At 26.5% G+C, this 20,506-nt stretch overlaps 1 protein-coding gene across 2 annotated transcripts; it reads right to left on the reverse strand.

The window, feature by feature from the left end:
• Positions 1–8,065: 8,065 nt before the first annotated feature.
• LOC145846557 (cytochrome b5-like) lies at positions 8,066–20,195 on the reverse strand. Of its 2 annotated transcripts, XM_082953274.1 has the most exons (6): positions 20,072–20,195; positions 17,990–18,026; positions 17,766–17,857; positions 11,490–11,560; positions 10,306–10,384; positions 8,066–8,371 (listed from the first exon to the last, which is right to left on the reverse strand). In XM_082953274.1, exons 1-5 carry the CDS (start codon positions 20,186–20,188, stop codon positions 10,348–10,350), a joined length of 354 nt encoding a protein of 117 aa, XP_082809400.1. In that variant the 5' UTR covers positions 20,189–20,195; the 3' UTR covers positions 8,066–8,371; positions 10,306–10,347. The 2 variants fall into 2 exon arrangements, with proteins under 2 accessions (XP_082809400.1, XP_082809399.1); XM_082953273.1 differs by lacking the exon at positions 10,306–10,384.
• Between the last annotated feature and the right edge of the window lie 311 nt (positions 20,196–20,506).

The raw sequence follows: 20,506 nt of genomic DNA on the forward strand, positions 1-20,506 counted from the left end.
GAATTTTTTAAGTGAAACTTTAATTTTTATTTAAGTTGTTTTATTTTTGTATATGTGTGTTGTGTTGGCCACTAATTTAATTCTTGATTTTTTGAAACTTTCAACTCAAAGAGATTTCAAAACCATCATTAGAATCCCTGCACCATCAGACAAACATTAAAATAAAATTTAAAGATTTTTTTATTTAATTGTTTAAGTCTAAACACTTTTTTTGGTAAAATTCAAATTTTTTATAGGTTAATTTAATTCTAAAAAATATTTTAATTATAAATAGATATATAAATGTAACCAGTTTAAAATTTAAAAGAAAAGTTTGTAAGAACTTCATCTATACTAACACTTAAATCAAAATCTGTAAGTTCATAACTTTTTTCTGGGTCTTTTAGTCTTAATTTTTCTAAATTTAATAAAGTATAATAAATAAATAAATATAATGTTTTTCTCTTAGTACTCATATGTTTTTTTTTAATTTCTAAGCAGAAAAAAAGCATTTTAAACAAAGAGCTTTTCGGCTAAATATTGCGTACTTAACTGGCAGTGCATACCTAAGAAATGCGTACTTAAGCAGCAAACTAAGAACAAAGAAAAGTTGTGAACCCCCTTTCAAAAAAGTCGAGACACGCCCTGCAACACAATGTATTAGTATTAGTAGAGGGTTGTTATGTGTTTAATTTTTATACTTTATTTCAACCTCAACTGATACATATGCCTTGGATTTAAACTAAATCCGTATTGTTTTATACTTTACTGTCTTAAAATTATAGAAGCTATACAAAATAAAGTTATACTTCAATTATACACAGTCATAATATGTTTTGCTTACTCATTTAAAAATAACATATAAGCTAGGGGTGGACAACGTACGGCCCGCGGGCCGGTCAATATTGCAATTTTTTTATAAAACTTTGTATCATATTTTACAAAACAAAACTGTAAGAATTTGACTTCAACAACATGCTAAAATATTACTTTATAAATTAATGTGTACTAATAAATACACCATTTTGTCCTAATATTTTGTTGTTGTTCTAACTTAGTTGGAGTATCTTTTTGTAAAATTACCCCAAGCAAAGTGTTTTTTTAAGTACGATATTTTACATACGTTCCTTTGTCAATTACAATGTCAATTCTATTTATAGACATTATTTAAACATCTGACATGTCTCAATCTGCATCTTAAGTTGGCAGACTTGAGAAAGTTTTTTGAATTTGAAGGATTTAAAATAGTGATCAACTGTATCCATAAAATTATATTCCGGCTGGATCCGAAACTTTTATTCATATTAGAATCCGACCGGATCCGTGTCTCGACATAAACTAGTTTCCAATCGGATTCGGATCTAAAAAGTCATTATTCGGCTGGATCCGGATTATGGATTCGGTAAATCACTAATTTGAAATGCTTCGGCCCGCAAAAGACTAAATTTTTTCGGATCCGGCCGTTGATTGTAAAACGTTGCCCACCCCTATTATAAGCAGTTTTTAAAGGGTACCTACTTCACCAGCTTTTAGTAAAAAACGTTTTTTGGGTTTAGCCTTCAAACTTTTTTTTTTTCCTTTGCTAAATAAATATATAACTTAAAAAATGAATTATTCACCATATCTCATCAATTTTCGATACTAAAAATACAATTGAAGCGGTACAACAAAACATATATATTCAGAAACTATACAACTTAATCAATTAATTAAACACAAATGTAATCAACAAAAGTTAATTTCAAATTAACACAAAATTTTTTTGACTAAATAAGGTAATTAAATTCTTTCTTTTTACATAATAAAGATTTGTTTAAATGTTTTAAAATGACTTAGAGTCTAATTAGTTCTAAAATATTTGAACATAGTCTCATAACAGTAAAATTATTACCACAACTGGGATTGTTTACAAGGTATTCAGCTATGGCCGATTTTTCCATTTAATTGTTGATTGCATAGCTCTTTTTGTCATTTCTATAACAGGTGTATATAGTAATAAATTTTGGCACATGTTACTTTGTTCATTATTTTAGATGTCGATAAGTTTGGTACTTGCGCAGTACAAACAAGACTCATTTCTTTTTGTGTCATTAGGTCTTTTCCTGATCGCTGAAGTATTAGTTTGAACGTGAAAAGAACTCTAACATGCACTGAAAAGTATGTCTACTTTTTATATCTACTCTCTTTAAATCGATCAATTTAGAATCAGCACCAATATACGGTAGTTTTAGTAATACTTGGCTTTTTTATAATTTGAAAAAATTAGTTTTCAGTAGACTTTTGTTCTGAAATTCCTATCTCTTTTTTAAACCAGAACATCAAAGAAAAAAATTGATTATTTGCTAAACTTAATAGATATATGTGCTTTGCTTAGCTCTTTGAATAAAAGAAAAATTTCCTCTTCATTAGTTTTTATTAAGAAACAGCATTAAAGATACCTCCAGATACTTAGTGTTAGGGTACTTAGCTATGAATTTTAGTTTTACTTTATGTTCAACATCTATCCTCCCATTAGATTTTTTTTAATAAGTTAATACATAGAAAGAAAAACAAAATATTCTATATAAACATTCAATATATGAAAAAAAAATGTGATTAAGATTAGGTTATAAAGCTATGTAAAAACACTTAACGTTACTAAAGAAAAGTTTACATAACTCAATTGAGGTGTACAGTAGGGTGTACCTGTTTCCCCGATCATAGAATTTTAGCCCGTTTTTTACGTGGCAAATTACATAAATACATAATACGAAAAAAAAGTTTCATATCTATAAGCCTGTTAGAGCAAAAAAAATTGAAATTTTGCTCTATATTGTTACTTCATAAGTTTAACGAGGGGAATCTTTTTTTTTATTGTTTATTTAAGATAGCTTTGTTTTGTAAAATTTTATCCAAGCTATAAGTTTCTTTTTACAGTTATTTAAAAACAAGCCTAGTTTTTATGATATGAACAATCAAAGTTTGTAATTTCATTGGTTTCTTTTAGTAGAAGCAAACTAAAAGATTAAAAAAGACTACTTTATTTAAAACATATATTCTCCTAAGACCTAGAAAATATATAATTTTATAAGAAGAAAAAAACATATCGAAATCGACTCGCAGTTTCTTCAAAGCATGAAAACTGACAAAAAAGCTACTTATACTTCTTTAGACAGATTAAGCATCAAGAGAATTGAGAAACGCAAGCGGAAGGAAGGCTAGAAAATCTCAGAAGCACCTTGCTCAAGCTCACCAGTGGTGCAAGGTCTAGAAACTTCTGACATTCCCCATGATGTATCTAGCAATTCAGAATTGGAAGTAGAATCAGTTAACGAGCTCTTAAGAAACGATTGCACAAGCATGTTGTCAAAAAAGGAACATCACTATTTTTACCTGAAGACTTTCTTACAGACGAAAGGTTAATCAGAGTTGTAAGAAAAACTAAAATTACTCCGGTTAAATTATCAATAATTGCTGCTTCTGTTTACATAGATGTTGGTGTTGGAAATAGAGCTTCTCTTAATTTAAGTTTTACATGTATTGCAAGACATTTTAATAGTATAGCTAAAAAAATTCTTCCACTACAAAGCAAAAATGGACTGCTCCAAAAAACTTTCTGGTGCATTGGGACAACAAAACTAGTCAAACATTGGATAGTAGTGTAAAGGAAAAACGCTTGTCTGTTTCTGTATAAGGAAAACAACACACGCTTCTAGGAAGATTAGGATTCATTAGGGAAGAACTTGAAAAATATTTACGGCAAAACTGTTTGTGATAAAGTGATGGGTCTTCTTCAAGAATGGTACTGTGTAAACAGCATAAATGGTACTCAAGTACTTGTATGATATTCAAAAAGTATCTTGGCTAGTTTGCAGGCGTTATGTACTAGAGCTGCTACTAAATATTTTTTTAGTTCTTTAGCCATAGAGAAAACAAAAAAAAACAAGATAGAAGTCTTCAAATAATCTAAGAATCATTGGCATAATATTTTTAAATGTTTTGATGGCAATTATGTTTTGAATTTAGAAATTACTTTTAAAACTTGTCAAAATATTAAAAATTTTGATTGCCTTGTCTGCGTGATGATTATAAATAGATTGTCAAACTAGCCTTAATTTACATTGAAATTCAGCCCTCGCTAAGTTTACTCATCTATATCCTGGAGCTATTTCTAGAGCTAGATAAATGAGCAAAGTCATTTAAGCTCTTAAAATATTTTTGTTTTCACAACAGAAGTCATTAAAAGCAATTTTAGATACCACTTGTTAAAAAAAACTAAAATGTTTCGTTGATTTTTGCATAAACTGCAACCATTGGATCAATTTTACTGTAGTTTCAGCAGCTCCTGGCAACGACTTGGATCTGTTAATTACACTACAAAATACAAAAGTACTGACAAGTTATGTGCATCCTCTACGTTAAATACCATAAAAATCCATATATGGTATCTTGAGAACTAGTTACTTTGAGTTTCTTTGATGATGATACCAGTCAATCAGTCAAAGCTAAGGTTGCTGATGCTTTAAATCATTAAATAAATCAGGATAGGTCTTAAACACTTAAAAAAATAAATCAGTTACTTATTCGTCCTCTTTGGTCTAATGCGAAGTGAGATTTAGCAGACTTTGTCGAGAGTAATTCCATGCATTCTTTTAATCCTAGACTGCAGTTATTCTTAACTTATTAAACCGCCAGAACAATGTACCAGGGGCGTGTTTTGGCTGGTTTCCTGTTTCCTTTGAATCCCCTGAAAAAAATGAAAAAAAAGAAAAGAAAAAAAGATTCTTAGAATATCACTAAAACGTTGTTTATTGCCTTTGTTTTGGTTATTTGTTAAACTTTGAATAATGAATGTTGAATTTATAACACTGAAAGATTATAAGTTTCCGTAACAAAAAATGCTCGTTTTTGCCCAGCTAAAAAATATTTTTAATAAAATTTTAATTGTTACGTCATCATAGGTAAAAGTTTTAAAGTAGCATTTTTTTTTCTAGGAAACTTTTTACTAAGATGCTCTTAGTTCCCATTATAAATTGTTACTTAGTGTAAATAACTTTTGATTAAGTATTGTTTTTGAACTAGTAAGTACAATTTTACTTAAAAAATGTCCAATATAATCACAAAAGCTTTATTTTACTTAGTTTATTGTATATAATAATGTTGTGTGAAGCTTTTGTGTTACGTTGTTATATAATAATGCTGTGTTTGTACTTAAACATTTATATTTTTTGTTTATGTGTAAACCAACTGGGTTTAAACCTTGAAAAGTTCAATTCAGAGAGTTTTAAAAATCATCTTTAGACAACTACACCACCGGGCAATTTATTCTTTTATCATTTAATGATATTTCTATTTAAGTTGTTTTATTTTTGTTTATCTGTTGGCCACAAAGTTGATTCTTGATTTTTTGAAATTTTCAACTCAAAGAGATTTCAAAACCATCATTAGAATCCCTGCACTACCAGGCAAACATTTAAATAAAGTTTTAAGATATTTTAATTTAATTGTATAAGTCTAAACATTTTTTTTGTGAAATTTCAATTTTTATAGACTAATTTACTTGAAAAAATACTTTTATTATAAACAAATATATAAATGTATAGAGTTTAAAATTTAAAAGAAAAAATTGTAAGAACTCCATCTATACTAACATTTAAATCAAAATTGAAAGTCTCTATATGAAAATAGTTTCAATTATTTTATAATATTGTTTCCTGATAAAAAGGTTAATTTTTTATAGAGTAAGTTAGTTATGTCTGTAATATTTTTGTTTGAAATAACAGATTTGAATTTTGATATACAATTTGTCAGTTCATAACCTTTTTTCTGGTTCTTTTAGTTTTAATTTATCTAAATTTAATACAATGTAACAAATAAAAAAAAATATTATTTTTCTATTACTATTTATATGTTTTTTTAATTTCTAAGCAGAAAAAAACATTTTAAACACAGTTTTTCGGCTAAATATTGCGTACTTAACTAGCAGTGCATACCTAAGAAATGCGTACTTAAGAGACAAATTAAGAACAAAAAACTGTGAACACCCTTTGAAAAAAGACTAGCCATGCCCCTGAAATGGACTAGCGACCAAGATTGTTTAGATGTAAAAGAAACAGTAAATTAAATGAGTGCAGTCATTGACGCTGCCGAACGAGGTGTTAAACTGTCCAGCGATTTTGTAACTTTGTCGAGAAAAGAAGACACGTATCAAGACAATCTACAAATTATAAAAGAGGATAGGAAGAACGTACCAAACCTCAGAACTATGAGTGGTGCAAGAAAAAAAAAATTTAATTTCTTATGCTTTTGGTTTTAACAAAAAAAAATCAACTCTCAATGAATTTTTGTGGTTAATGTTTTGTTTAAAAAAGATAAAAATCTGATTATTTTTTTTTTAATTTAATAGTTAATAATATATTTCAAGTTTTTTTTTAACGTAACTACTAAAAATCACACATAGAAAATCGAACTTTCCCAAGTATTTTTTCAAAAATATTTTGCTCTAACAGGCTTATAGCTAGAAAGCTAACTTTTTTTGTGTTGTCTTTTCATAAAATTTGCCCGTACAAAAAAAATGCTAAGCAATTCCTGAATATTCATTTTTGAGGGGCAACAGATTCATCCTAGTGTACAGTGGTTCTTTAAAGTTTACTAGTGAAAATAATTGTACATACTGGTTTCTAAGGATATTTATATTCAGTGAGTTTACTCATAAAATATATAGTTACTAATATTCCAACGATTGTACTATTTTTTATCTTTTATAACACATTTATAAACATTACAAAAATAAAAGTAACTACTTATCGTACATCGTTACTTTTAACTAAGCAGTAACAACTCTACTGTACATATTTTATATTAATGCATATTTTTTAATATTAAGAAAACTAACAAAAACATATTTGCTCAAATGAATATTTCTATAGATAAAGTATAAGTCAGTCGTGTTTACGGTATGCACACTAGTGTGCACGAAATTTTTAGCCTGCACGGAACGCTACACTGACTTATTTGGGTTTAAAAAAAGTAGAAACCATTTTAAATAAAACTTAAATTAAGTATTACTTTATGTTGTACCATGAAATTTTGTTCATGCCATTTAGGTCATCAGACCACAAACTTTCAGTAAACTGAAATCCGGATTTTATATTTATAGGGAAATGTCAGTTAAATGCAAAAGAATTTTAATTTTAGTTTAAAATATGTATTTAAAATTTATAATAAGATACTGTTAGTGTTACTCTAAATTTGTTTTATAATATATATACATTTATTAATTCAAAATCACTTAAACTAAGCAAAAAATTTATATAACAAATGTTTTATAATATAAAAACCTATATAGTTATTTGCCTTAACTAAAAAGAATGCTCAATTTACAGGGATGTAAAGAGCTTATTTAAATATATTTATGCAAATTATATATTTTATTCGTGACCGGTTAACCTAAAGAATATTTTTTTGTTATAACAATTAACTTTTATAAATTTATTTTTTGGCTATAGAAGTTGTTAAGGATTCCAGGTTTTTTTGAATGCTATCAAACTCCACATTTTCCAGGTTATTTTTGACTAAACTTTCAAAATCTAGGTTAATAGCCACCTTGTTAGTATGATCGAGTTAAAAAAATATGAGTTTGGAATAATTAGCTCCCTTCATCGGGCTCACTTCAATATAACAGTACAACTTGTAAGGCCTGCTGGAATGTTTTTTTGACATTTCCAACCCGCAAAAGACTTTTTCTGGTAAAACTGGTCCGCCTACTGGGAGAGTTGCTCAATCTAAACTAGGGTATTTTATATCTACTTTATGAATCAACTAGGTCTGATTTCAACAATAATTAAAAATATTGCAGACTACGATTCATTTTATAAATATTTCGTTTTAAAACATAAATTTAATAAAAAAATAATCTCAAATAAAATTTCAATTAATATCAAACTTCAAATTGAAAAGATTTGAATAAACTATAAACAAGTTACATATGTTAAATACAATAAATATCAAGAAATCATTAGTAAAATTTCCAATATGCATTATGCATAACTGTATAATATTAACATTTACAAATTTAACGAGCTTAGCAAACAAATTTACATAAGCCTTACTGGAATTTCGCTTTAACAAAACAAATAAAATACAATGACAAAATTCTACGTTTCAATTTAGAAATATAGTGTATTAATTTTTAATATTAAATTGCTAATACTAACTTGTACTTATTTGCACTTATTTATAAAATTAAAACAAAAAATTACAATGATAAAAATAAGTAGAACAAAATTGGAAACTTTGAATATTATAAGTTGCACACTAATTAGAAAAGTAAAGCAAAAATTAGAGCATGTAGGTTTTGAAAACGTAAGCAAGGGCTAAAACAATCAGACCGGGAATCAACCAATTGCTGCCTCTGTATAAAATAAGTACAATTTAAAATTTCAAATAAAAATTATAGTATAAAACAAGACATCATTAAATCTTAACATTTTGAAATGCAAGTCGTTTAAAGCACTAGCATTTTTTATTAAAATAATTTCTTTAAAATCTTTTTTTTATTAAAATTTTTACTAAGAGAACTGTGTCTAAAAAGATAATTAACTTTTTACGTTCTATTAAAATAATATCATATTTTTTAAGTTTAGTTTCTAAATAAACGCTAATGTTAATTTTTGTATAACAAAAACTTATCATGTGTACCACATTTTAAATTTTCAGTGTACTTAACTAGCTCTTTTATTATAATTGAAAAAAAACAATTTATTAATTTAATTGAGGTCATAGGACAGTCATAACTAATGAATAATTGCTTGAAATCTATAGAAGGTATACTTTTTTAATGAATCTGTCTTTCTCTTCTTTTTTAATTTAGTGTATTCATATAAGGAACTCATTGGACTCTCTGAGTTTTTAACTTAATATGTTAGAAAAATAATTTGAACCTTTTAAACAGTAAAGTTCGTCTTCAAATTAGTTTTTAGTTTAACTTTTACTTAAAATTCAGAGGTTAAGTTATATAAAAATTACTTTTGAAAAGCAGGTTAAACACAAACTAAAATTTACATTATTAACAAGCTTACCTTATTTATTATTACAAAACTTAGTATGTCAAACAAAATTTTTATAGAAAACATGGAAATATGTATGTTTTATAAATAGAAAATGGTAACAAAACTTACATTATTAAATATCTTATGAGTAACATTCTTATTACATATTAAAAAAATCAGTAATATATTTAGAAGTATATTAAAAAATAGAAATAAGCTTAGTATGAAAATTAAAAAAAGTCAAATAATCTTATTAATAGATTAAAGTACTTAATGCATTCAAAACAATAGTTAATATATAACTATAAATATTTTTTGAATATCGATTTCTAAAAAAAATCATACTAAAAGTTGTACTACCATAATGTGTGAAATTATTTTTTTCTAAACTTGTACAAAGTTTGATGCCTAGAACCATTGTAAGATAAAAATATTTGCACATGACAACTGCTAAGAAACTACAAAAATTTAATTAAGTTTAAAGTTGTACCATATGTTTAATTATACGTCATCATAAGTTTAACCTTTTTTTAGTTGTAACACACTGATTAAATTTTTACAGTGCAAGTACTTATAAGGCTTAACTTATGTTTAAAAAACTAAGCAGGTTTTTAAGAACTATCAAGCAGATGCTTTTCCTCAGTTTGTTTATAGACTGTTTCCCTTTAACTAAAAAAATTTAAAAATAACTTATTTTTAGTTACTAAAAAACTAACACTGCATCTGATTGACTTCTTTTATTTCTTAACATTATAAAAAAAATCAAAAAAATATAACATAATATAAAATAACTAGTCCTTGACACCACGTCAAGAACAAAAAATATTTCAACGAAACACTTAATACTAGTTAGAAATAAAAATCAGAGTAATGTCTTTACTCATATTAAATTCAAAACATAAACTATAAATAAATAATTAATTTTCAAGTATTACTCAAAAAACAATATTTTTTTTGTTTTACTATAACATGTATTATAAAGATTTTGGAAATCTTTACTTAATATTAGATAACAGGTACTTTTCTTTAAAAATGATTCTAAACAAGATTATATTTTTTTTAAATATTTATCAAGTAAAAGCTTAAACAACTACTCTTCACAATTAATTTTTACTTACTAAAGAAGACACGCTTAGCTTAAAAACTAGTTTAACTTTTAATGTAACAAATTTACACCTTGAATTTCCAGCCTGTGTCATAAAACTTAGAACTGAGACCATTTAGTAGTTTAAAGTATGATATATTTATTAAAATAAAGTAAAACTTTTCTAACTTGCTAAAATAAACAAGTATATACCTTAAGCAATTTCCTTTTGGTTTAGTCTGTTTTGTTTATTTCTTAAAGAATCTGACACTTGCTCTTTTGTCTCGCTTCTCTAAATTTTGAATAACATAAGTTACATGTAATTTTAATATAGTAATTAAAATATGTTAGCAAACAAAACAAGCCGATTAGTAAACAAAAAAAGACTTATTGTTTTTACAAATAATTTTTAATAATTTTTTACCTACATTTAAAAAGAGTTGTTTTTGAAATTTAATGTTTGAAGTACAAAGCTACCAGTTGCTTTTGCTGCATTTTAAGACTCAACGTAACTTTTGATATTAAACAGTTATAACTTAGAGAACTAAATAGGTTTTATATTAATAAAACTATGGTCTCAGTCTATCAAAACTGTATGGTCTAAATGGCCCAAATAGAAATCGAAACTTATTATTGAAAAATCTGATAATGGGAAATAAAATTAAGGCTTTGTCTCTGAAAACTTTAGTTTATATTATTTTGAATTTTTAAAGACAACTACTATCTGCTACACTTTGAAATGCAATTGTTTAGTATACAACTCTTAAAATGCAAATTATTAAATCTGTTAAATCTTTTTGATCAAACCAGCAAGGCCAGTTGAAAAATTCATTTGATTAATACTTTTATTTGCACATAAAAATTTATATAAATAATACAGTGCTTCCTTGCTAATCCAGTTATTTTGGGTAAGTTTTATTATAAATTGTTCGGATTTGCCTTTAATCGGATAGAAACAAAACAGTTTTTTTTTCTTCGTTTTTTTTAAATTATTTATGTCTTCTATATTATTAAAAGTATATAATAAAATGCACACTATTTTTTTTTAATTTAGTTTTAATTTTTCCAACTAACCAAACAATTAAAACAGACAAAAATAAACAATTCAATACTATTATCAAGTTTAAATTAAATATAACAAAAACAAATCATGCCATATACAATTTGATTAATACCTGATTTTAGTTTTTAATTATATTATTTTTGCTGCATTAAAAAATAAAGTCTCGACTGAAACTGGCCAGATCAGCAAGGAAGCACAAACCAATAATTTAAACATATATATCTTATTTAAATGGATCTTAAAAAGTTACTTATATTTTTCAAAAAAGCTATTTTAACATATCAATAACTTCAAGCTTTTTATAAAATAAATCTAAGTAAATAACTAAACTAACCCTGATGCTTTCTCTCCTTGACCTGTAGTTACAAATTTCTCCTTTTGAGCGGGTGCTTTTGATTTGTCCTCCTTGAATTTTTTAACATGATTTTATAATTTTTTCTGAACATTTTTTTTTTTAACTTTACATATACAAAACTACTGTTAAATTATATAAGTATGGTGAGAAATCACTTAAAGCATACTTATTCACTGTTATTATTATTATATTGTTTATTGTGCAATGTTGGACTCAGGCATCAAAACCTGAACCAATTAAACAGGACACACAAAAAGAGAAAAAGAAAATAAACTTATATTCAAAACTTTAAGATAAATCATATATATATATACAAACATAATTTAAATGAAAACACAAAGTTAAAAACAATATGATAAACAAATGAACTAAATTGAAAATTCAATTCAAAAAATTTAAACTTATATATTACTTAGTACACACAGTAAAGAAGTTTGTCTAAAATCATGGCTTATTAAAAAATTCATAACTACAAAATATATAAGTAAACTAATAGTTTGTAGGGGGGAGGCGTAGGGAAACGAATATTTTTTCTTTTGTTTACAGTGGAAAATTAGTGAATTTTACTGGTATTTATCGTATTTAAATCAAATCTTTTTAGCTTTAAACGAAATTGTTCTACCCTCTCACAAGATACTATATCCTGAGGTAGTCTGTTCCACATAGCTTTTGCTCTGTGAAAAAATGCGCCTTGCCACTGACTGTTTTGAAAACCATGTTTACATTTTATTTTCAAATTATTTCCTCTTAGTTGATATTTATTTTGGGAAAAATTAAAAAACTGGTTAAAAAAACTTTTATATTTGCCATTGATAATTTTGTAAAGAGTTATTAGATCAAATTCCCATCTTCTATATTCCAGTGATTTCAAGCCAAATTTAATCATTCTAACATTATATGACGTGTAAGATATGTTGCAACGACTACAAATATGACGGGTAAAACTCCTTTGCACAGATTCAATTTTGTTAATATCCTTTTTTAAATGGGGTGACCAAATTTGGGTACTAAACTCAAGTTTAGGGCGAACGTATGTTTTAAATAGTTTTGTCAGAATTGAAGCAGAATTAGTTTTAAAACTTTTTAATATTTGATAACATGTAGTTTTTGCAATCTTATATAAATAGTTGATATGTTCATTCCATTTCAAATCTTTGGAAATATAAATTCCTAAATCTTTAAAAACTTTAATTTCTGGTAGCTTGATGTTATTGATTAAGAGGTCAGTTTGAGAAGATTCTTTTTTGTTAATGGTTAGAATTTTACATTTGCTAGGATTTAAGTTTAGTTTTCTTGTTTTTAACCATATGTAAATATTATCTAAAGATAGTTGTAATGAAGTATTTGACTGACTAAAGATTTTGGCATCATCTGCAAATAAGCTTAACTCACTTTTAATATCAATGTTTGAACAAATATCATTAATATAAATTAAAAAGAGAAGGGGACCAACTACACCACCTTGTGGTATTCCACTGTAGATTGTTAAAGAGTCAGAAAGCGTATTATTGATGAGTACTCTTTGTGATCTATTATTTAAAAAGTTATCAAACCAATCAATTAAGCTTTCATGTAACCCATACTGATTTAAAATTTTTAATAATCTTTTGTGTGATACTGAATCAAAGGCTTTTTGAATATCCGTATAAACTACTTTAGTAAATTCATTTTTGAGATAAGGAACTAACCAAGAATGTAAGCATGTTAACAGTTGAATGGTTGATGAGCGGTTTGGAACAAAACCAAACTGTTTGTTAGTTAATAATTTGTTATCAAAGAGATGATTGAGAACTTTTACAGATACAATATGTTCATAAATTCTTGAAAAGCCACTTGTTAGAGATATTGGTCTGTAATTTAACGCATCGTGTATATTACCTTTCTTGTGCACAGGAATAATAAAAGATGTTTTCCATTGTTTAGGAACATCAGATAGTTCTAAAGAGCAATTAAGTATTAATGAAAGTGGAAAAATTATTGATTGGATAACATGCTTGATATAATAGGGTGGAATGTTTTCTGGCGTTCTTATGATTTTATCTTTTAAGTGGTTAATTGAACTTATAATGTCTTCGTAGGTTATGAAAAAATTTTGCATCTTACTACAATTCTTTTGGGGTAGCTTAAAAGACTGGTAACTCTGGTCTTTTTTAAAAACTTTTTAAAAATTTATGTTAAAAAGTGTTGCTATTTCAAAATCTGAGGTTACTGTTTTGTTTTTATCATTATCATATAAGAGATGTATGGAATTATTTAACTTAAGTTTAGATTTCACGTAGCTATAAAACTTTTTTAAATTTGGGTTTTTGCAGAATTTGTTTTCATATTCAAAGTTGTATTTTTTAACAGCTAACTGAAATTCTTTAGACTTGTTTTTGTATTTTATCAAAAGTGATTTATTTGTCTTACTTTTTTTGTATAGATTTGCTTTTTCTTTTAATAACTTTTTAATATGAGGTGGATATTTTTTTACTTTTGTTATTTTTAGAATAAATTGGAACAAAACGTTTGATTGAGATTTGGATTGAGCTAATGAATTGATCGTAGAAATGCTGGAGATTTTCTGAATTTTTAAATAAAGAGGTCCAATTAATTTTTGACAGGAAATCATTGATGCTTTCAAAATCTGCTTTTTTATAGTCATATGAGACTTCTTTAGCAATAGGTACTATTTTATTTTCAATTTTAATTTTTAGTGAAAGCAAGTTATGGTCACAAGTGTTTGTTAATGGAAAATTAGTTGAGTGTGATATGATTCTATCTAGACCAAAATGATTGCAAATTATGAGATCGAGAATGTTACCATTCTTATGGGTTGGATTTTCAATTACTTAGGTTAAAAAATTGTCTGTACAAAAATTAAGAAAACACTCATGGGGTTTATTGAAATCTGTGCTAGGAATCCTCCAATCTATATATGGCATATTAAAATCACCAAGAACATAAAAAGAACACTCTTTTGGAAAAACCATTTTAATCATTTTAATTACATTTTGAACAGTCAGTGCGCATCTCGCGGACAGTGGAGGAAGGTAGACACAACAAAATCTTAATTTCATCTTTTTTAGAATTACATCTACACATAGGTATTCAAAATTGATGTTGCTAGTAGAGATAGAATCGTTTTTAACTTTAATAACTTTAAGCAAATTTTTGAAAAGGATAGCAACACCTCCACCCCTACTAGACCTATCACTTCGGTAAATGTTATAGTTTAAAGGACACACTGTGGCATCGTTGACCTTATTAGTCAACCATGTTTCAGTCAAAAAAAATAAATCAATGTTATTCAAATTTATATAGTTCTCTAAAATATAAAATTTATTTAAAACAGATCTTATATTAGTGTAACAAACTTTTAAATAGTTGTTGTTACAGTTTATATAGGAAAACTTGTTGGTGTTAAAATTAATCCTATCACTTAATAAATTTATGCCCGTTGACTCACGATTTCCTCCACTAATCCCAGATGTCCTGGGAGCGGTAACGAAAGGGCTGTTTTGTCAGTTCAACTATCTTGTTGTTCCTTATAACATATTTTATGTCCAATTTTTTCTCATCAGCGATGGCTTGCTTTAGTTTAACTTCTTTTCTCAATGTTCTGAAAGCTTCAATTTCCAAGAGAGTTCTGTCAGGGTTGATGTAGATTTTTGATACAATTCACCATTAAACATTTTCAAATCTCTCAGTCTTAACAGTCTGTGTTTGGATGCTAAATTGTTTAATTTGACTATAATTGGTCTGATTTTGTTATCTGCAATTTTACCAACTCGATAAAGTGACTTGAACTTTTCTTTTTTCATTTTATTTTCTCCTAATACTTGTTGAATAATTTTTAGATCATTTTTGCAACTTTCTAGTGCATTATGAGTTGGATTTTTACTTTCTGGAATGTTAAATATTATTACATTTAAAGCCTTTTTTTTTATTTCAGTTTTTGTTCTTTATCAGCCTCTATTTTTTCTGCTACTAAATTTAATTTGGTACTAATGTTTGTGATAATTTCTGTTGGTTCACTTTTCTGCATAGCATCAGCATATTTGGAGAATTTAGTTTCAAACTTGTTAAATTTAGAAGAAAAATCAGACTTAAATTCTGAGAAACTTTTTTGTAATTCTGTAATTCTATTTTCTATATTGTCTATTCTCTTACTGCTGAATTCATCTTTTTGAATCTGATCAATGTTATTTTCAATAATTCTACTTTTTTCATTATAATCTTCCTTCAATTTAAGCATCTCAGCTTGAAAACAACTAAATTCATTGTCCTTCTTACTTCCAATGGCAATCAGTTTTTCTTTCAGCTGTTTCCCAATTTTGGATGACTCATCAACCAATGCTTTAATTTCAGCTTCAACAGACATTTACTTTTTTATATTACAAAACCTTATTCAATATTTTTGAAATTTGGAACTTGAGAAATTTTGAAAAAATCCCGAAAAACCTAGAATTTTAAAGAAAAATCACTAAAAAAATCTGGAAAAACCTGAAATTTTAACAATTTTCACATGATTTGACTCAAAAAATCTATCATATAAATAAAAAAATTTTGTCATCTTCCAAATATTTTTTTTATTAGAAATCACATTTAAAGTAGCTTTGCAGTATTTTTTCAATGTTTTTATACCATTTGGCACAATTTTTTACCTAAACTTAACTTTAAACTAAAAATAGACCCAAAAATGTCTACTTTTAAAAACCTGGAAAAAATTTGGAAAACCTGGGAAAAATTTGGAAAAAATGAGTGGCAACCCTGTTATTTCTTGAAGGCGTTTAAAATGCAATGTTTGGCAACTGAATTGACAACACTCATGTCATTTACTAGATCTGAACTAGATCTTGATTTTTTAAAATGGTCCTATCCGGCTATAGTTGAATTTTAAGGGCATAGGGAAGCCCAATATTTTTTTTTTCTAAAATTAACTTTAGCACTTATTTGAAAGCTTAGAGTATATACTATAAGATAAATTTTATAGATCAAGAAAAAAAGTTTTAACATAATCAGTTTAGTAAAAATATCTGATACAATCGTATGGAATCAAAAATACTCAAGGCGTATTTTTTGGAAGTTTGAAAAGTTCACTAAAAACCTATCTCTTCCTTCATTTTTTAAGCTATTGACCTCATACTTTTAAGATATGTTCCTTGCATTATAATAAAAAAATATATTGTAACTATAAAAAAAACTTAAAAACTTTAATTTTATGACCAAGAGAAGAAAAAAAATCTAATGTTTTTTTTATAAAAAATATTTTTTCTCAAGATTTCTAAAAATCCGACAATAGGATTGTTTATTATTAAGATAAGATTAAACTTATATATCTAGAGAAAGATTGCTTAAATACGTCAGAGAAGATAGACTTTTAATGAGATATTCTTTTTTACCTTTTTAACTTTGAACTTCTATAAGGATCCCATTGAACTCTCCGACTTTGTCCCCTAAAATCTCAAAAACTAATTTTCAATATAAAAAATTTTTAAAAGCATCTGTTACCTAAGTTGAAGATCTTTAAAATAAGATCAACATGTAAAAAAAAGTGCCTTACCCCCTTCTATGCCCTTAATTTAGTAAGGGTCAGAATCAGGCCTAGCCTAGCTATTCTTAATTTGAGTTTTGCAAGACCTGTATCATTTATGTAAATTCAGGTCCAACAGGAACCGGACAGTTCCATTTTTTAAATTAATTCTAGTCCTGACCAAAATAAAATCTATTTGTCAAATTAAAATATGGTTTAATCCAGATCTCAGAAAGCTATGGCCAGATCCATCATTTGGATTCACTAAAACACTAAATCAAAATAGTGTGAAGAAAAAATCATCAACATTTTTTTATAAGTTTTTAATAAAATATTCATTTACAAATGAATAGTTGTGGTCCATGTATTCTTTATTAAAAGACAAAACTCTATAACTTCAATATCAACAGCAAAAATAATTTTTCATTTAACAGTACAAACAAACTCTGAAAATTATTGTAAACACATTTTATTTTAATTGAAAATATTGAAATTTCTACCCCTATACCCTCCCCCTAAGCCTTTTAAAAATACATGCAAAAAAGTTTTCAAATGGCATTAGCTAAAACAACAGCTAGAAAGCTAAATCTTTAGACTTTTTTTTTAAACTATTGTCACATTGATTTTTTACAAACTTCTACTACAAAACTTCCAAATTTGAGAGGCACCAGTTACACTTTAATGTAAAATTTTAAAATGACAAATCTAAGAAGCTTATTATATTTAGTATAAGGACTAACTGGATGTAGGTCTCCTATGTAATAATCATTCAACATATCACGAGCATCTGATGAATGACCAACATCTTCAAATGATTCAGAACTATCCTGACCTATATGTAAATTTAAAAACCCTTCGTAAACAAACTTTAAATTGTTTCAAAAACTAATTAGAGTTAAACAAGGTAGTTAATCAATAAACAATAGTTATGTTTAACTAAATAAGTACAGTTTATATAACAGACCTGCTTGCTCTAATAAAACTTCTTCACCGCCAGGATGCTGTAAAACAAATTTTTAATTAAAAAACTATATTTTTATATATAATTAGATAAGTTTTAACTAAAAATTGATTAAAAAAATTATTTTTACTAGTCTAGTATAGGGATTCCTAAACTTTTTTCATAAGGCCTCTTTTGAAGAAATAAAAAAATCAATAGCCCCTCCAATACAATTTCTTAAAAAACTACCCTTATACTTTTTTTTTGCTTTTCATCTCTAACTCTAGAATATCTATGTAAGTTTCAAATGATGGTTTTATGGCCCTCCTAACTTTCTAAAATGACCCACTTTGAGAAGCCCTGGTCTAGCATAAGTTTCAAAACCACCCTTAAATATGTCTAAAACCTTCTTTTTTTTTTAATCATCAACTCTACAATATTTAGTGAAAGTTTCAAATTATGGCCTTATAGCCCCCCTATGACCACATTGCAGCTTATGGACTCATTTTCTTATAGCCATTTGACCCACTTTGAGAAACCTTGATGTAGTACATAGTTTCCCCAACTTATTTTTATAAAAACCCCCTCAAGCAAAAATTAAACTAAAACTGTCTCTAGTATTAGATATTTTCCCCTATACTAATTAACTACTCATTTACTTTTAAGCACCCTGATATCCCCTACTTTAAAAAACCTTAATTTAAATCTTACTTCAGTGAAATATTTAAAAGCAGGCTAAAATAATTTAAAAATCAAGCTAAAAAAAAGAATTCTGTGAATTCAAAAAACTTAAAAATGCACAACCCCTCTTTTGCCCCTTTGCTGGTTATAACCCCATGACTCTAAACTAATTCTGCTTAAAATAAATCTTAATCATGAAAAATATTAATTTCATATTTGAAACTAAAACTACAATGTTATTTCTTTAAGAGTAGTAAGAGCTAGCAGCAAGGTTATAAAACAAATAAATAAGCATTTTGAAACCAATTAAAAATAAGTTCATGAATAAAATGTTTTAATAAAATAACAAAATATTGAACTGGATTAAAATACATCATTCAAGATCCATAAAAAACAGAAATATCCTGAGTCAGTCTGAGTTTTAAATAAAAATTCCAGGGTTGTCATCCTTAGAAAACTGTCTTGAGTGACATTAAAGTATCCGGATTCATCCTGAGTTTTTGAAAATCCTTTAAAAAACCATAAACAAAGTGTAAATAACTTTCTTGAGTTTTTTATTAAAAAAAGAGACTAGCTTTAGTCATCCTGATATTTTCAAAACTTTTAAACTGTTTTGAGTTGTTCTGAGTACCTTAAGTGTGTGGCAACACTGCTTATTGTATAACAGTTTGAAGGACCAGAATAAACTTGTAAGTTGTAATTAAATGTTTCAAGAATATTCAAGTCGACTTACTAACAGGGTGTCCAGGTCACTGGTTTCTAAGAAATTTTTTCCAGGTTTTCTGAATTTCTTCAGGTTTTAGAATTTTTGGTCTGTTTTTAATTTAAAGTTAAAAAAGTTGTGTTAAATAGCATAACAACATTAAAAACATTCTGTAAAGCTACTTTAAATGTGTTTTTTAACAAACAAAAAAATTAATAAACACAAAAAAATGTTATGTATGTGATTGATTTTTTGTGTCAAATCAAAAATTTGCTACACATGTAAGAATTGTTAAAGATTCTAGGCTAGGTTTTTCAGTGATTTTTGTTCAAAATTCCAGGTTTTTCAAGGTTTTTTTTAATTTTTAAATTCCAAGTTTTTTCAGGTTTTTTGGCCTAAATTGTCAAATTCTAGGTTTTTCCAGGATTAGTAGCCAGCCTTTTACTAAGTTTGTACAAAAATTTATAATCCAACTTTACACTTAACTAATTAAAATTATTTAGTCAAGAACCCAAAATTGAAAAATATAAACATTGTTGATTGTAGGAGATGGAAAATTTATACAATATATGTTTTAGTGACTTGAACAAGTGAAAAATAACTTATAATATAACTTTCTGTCTCCTTTTTTATTAATAAGTATTATTAACTAAGCAGTAGTAACAGAATATATATTTTATTAATAATATAAATTTGACTTTATATATGATTTTAAAACTAACATCTTCTAAAAATTTGGTTATATCATACACTTTATTGTGAATAATTACCCAGGATGATTTCACTGAGTTATGTATCTTCACCTCTTCAATGCGAAAGAGTTTTGTTTCAGTAGTCATTATTATAAAGTCTGTTTAATTTACAATAATACATAAGAGAATTTTTTTAAAAATTACTTTAAATTACAAATTTTAAAGTTTTTGGTGTAAAAAGTTTTTTCACTAGACAAAATCAACTACACAAATAATAAATTTAAATTTTTGATTTATTTTTCATGTTTGGGTAAGGTGGGTTAGGGTTAAGGGTATAAATATATATAAAGTGTGGGAAAATCATGAAGCTCAAATCCCCAAGTAAGTGTGCGCTACATCAAAAAAATCACACCAACAATCCAATTATGTGATCACCGCCACCATAGTGAACTCACAATAAGTTGT

The sequence above is a fragment of the Thalia democratica genome, unplaced genomic scaffold (assembly GCF_965202585.1).
Source record: "Thalia democratica unplaced genomic scaffold, ktThaDemo2.hap1.1 HAP1_SCAFFOLD_514, whole genome shotgun sequence".
Taxonomy (NCBI): Eukaryota; Metazoa; Chordata; class Thaliacea; order Salpida; family Salpidae; genus Thalia; species Thalia democratica.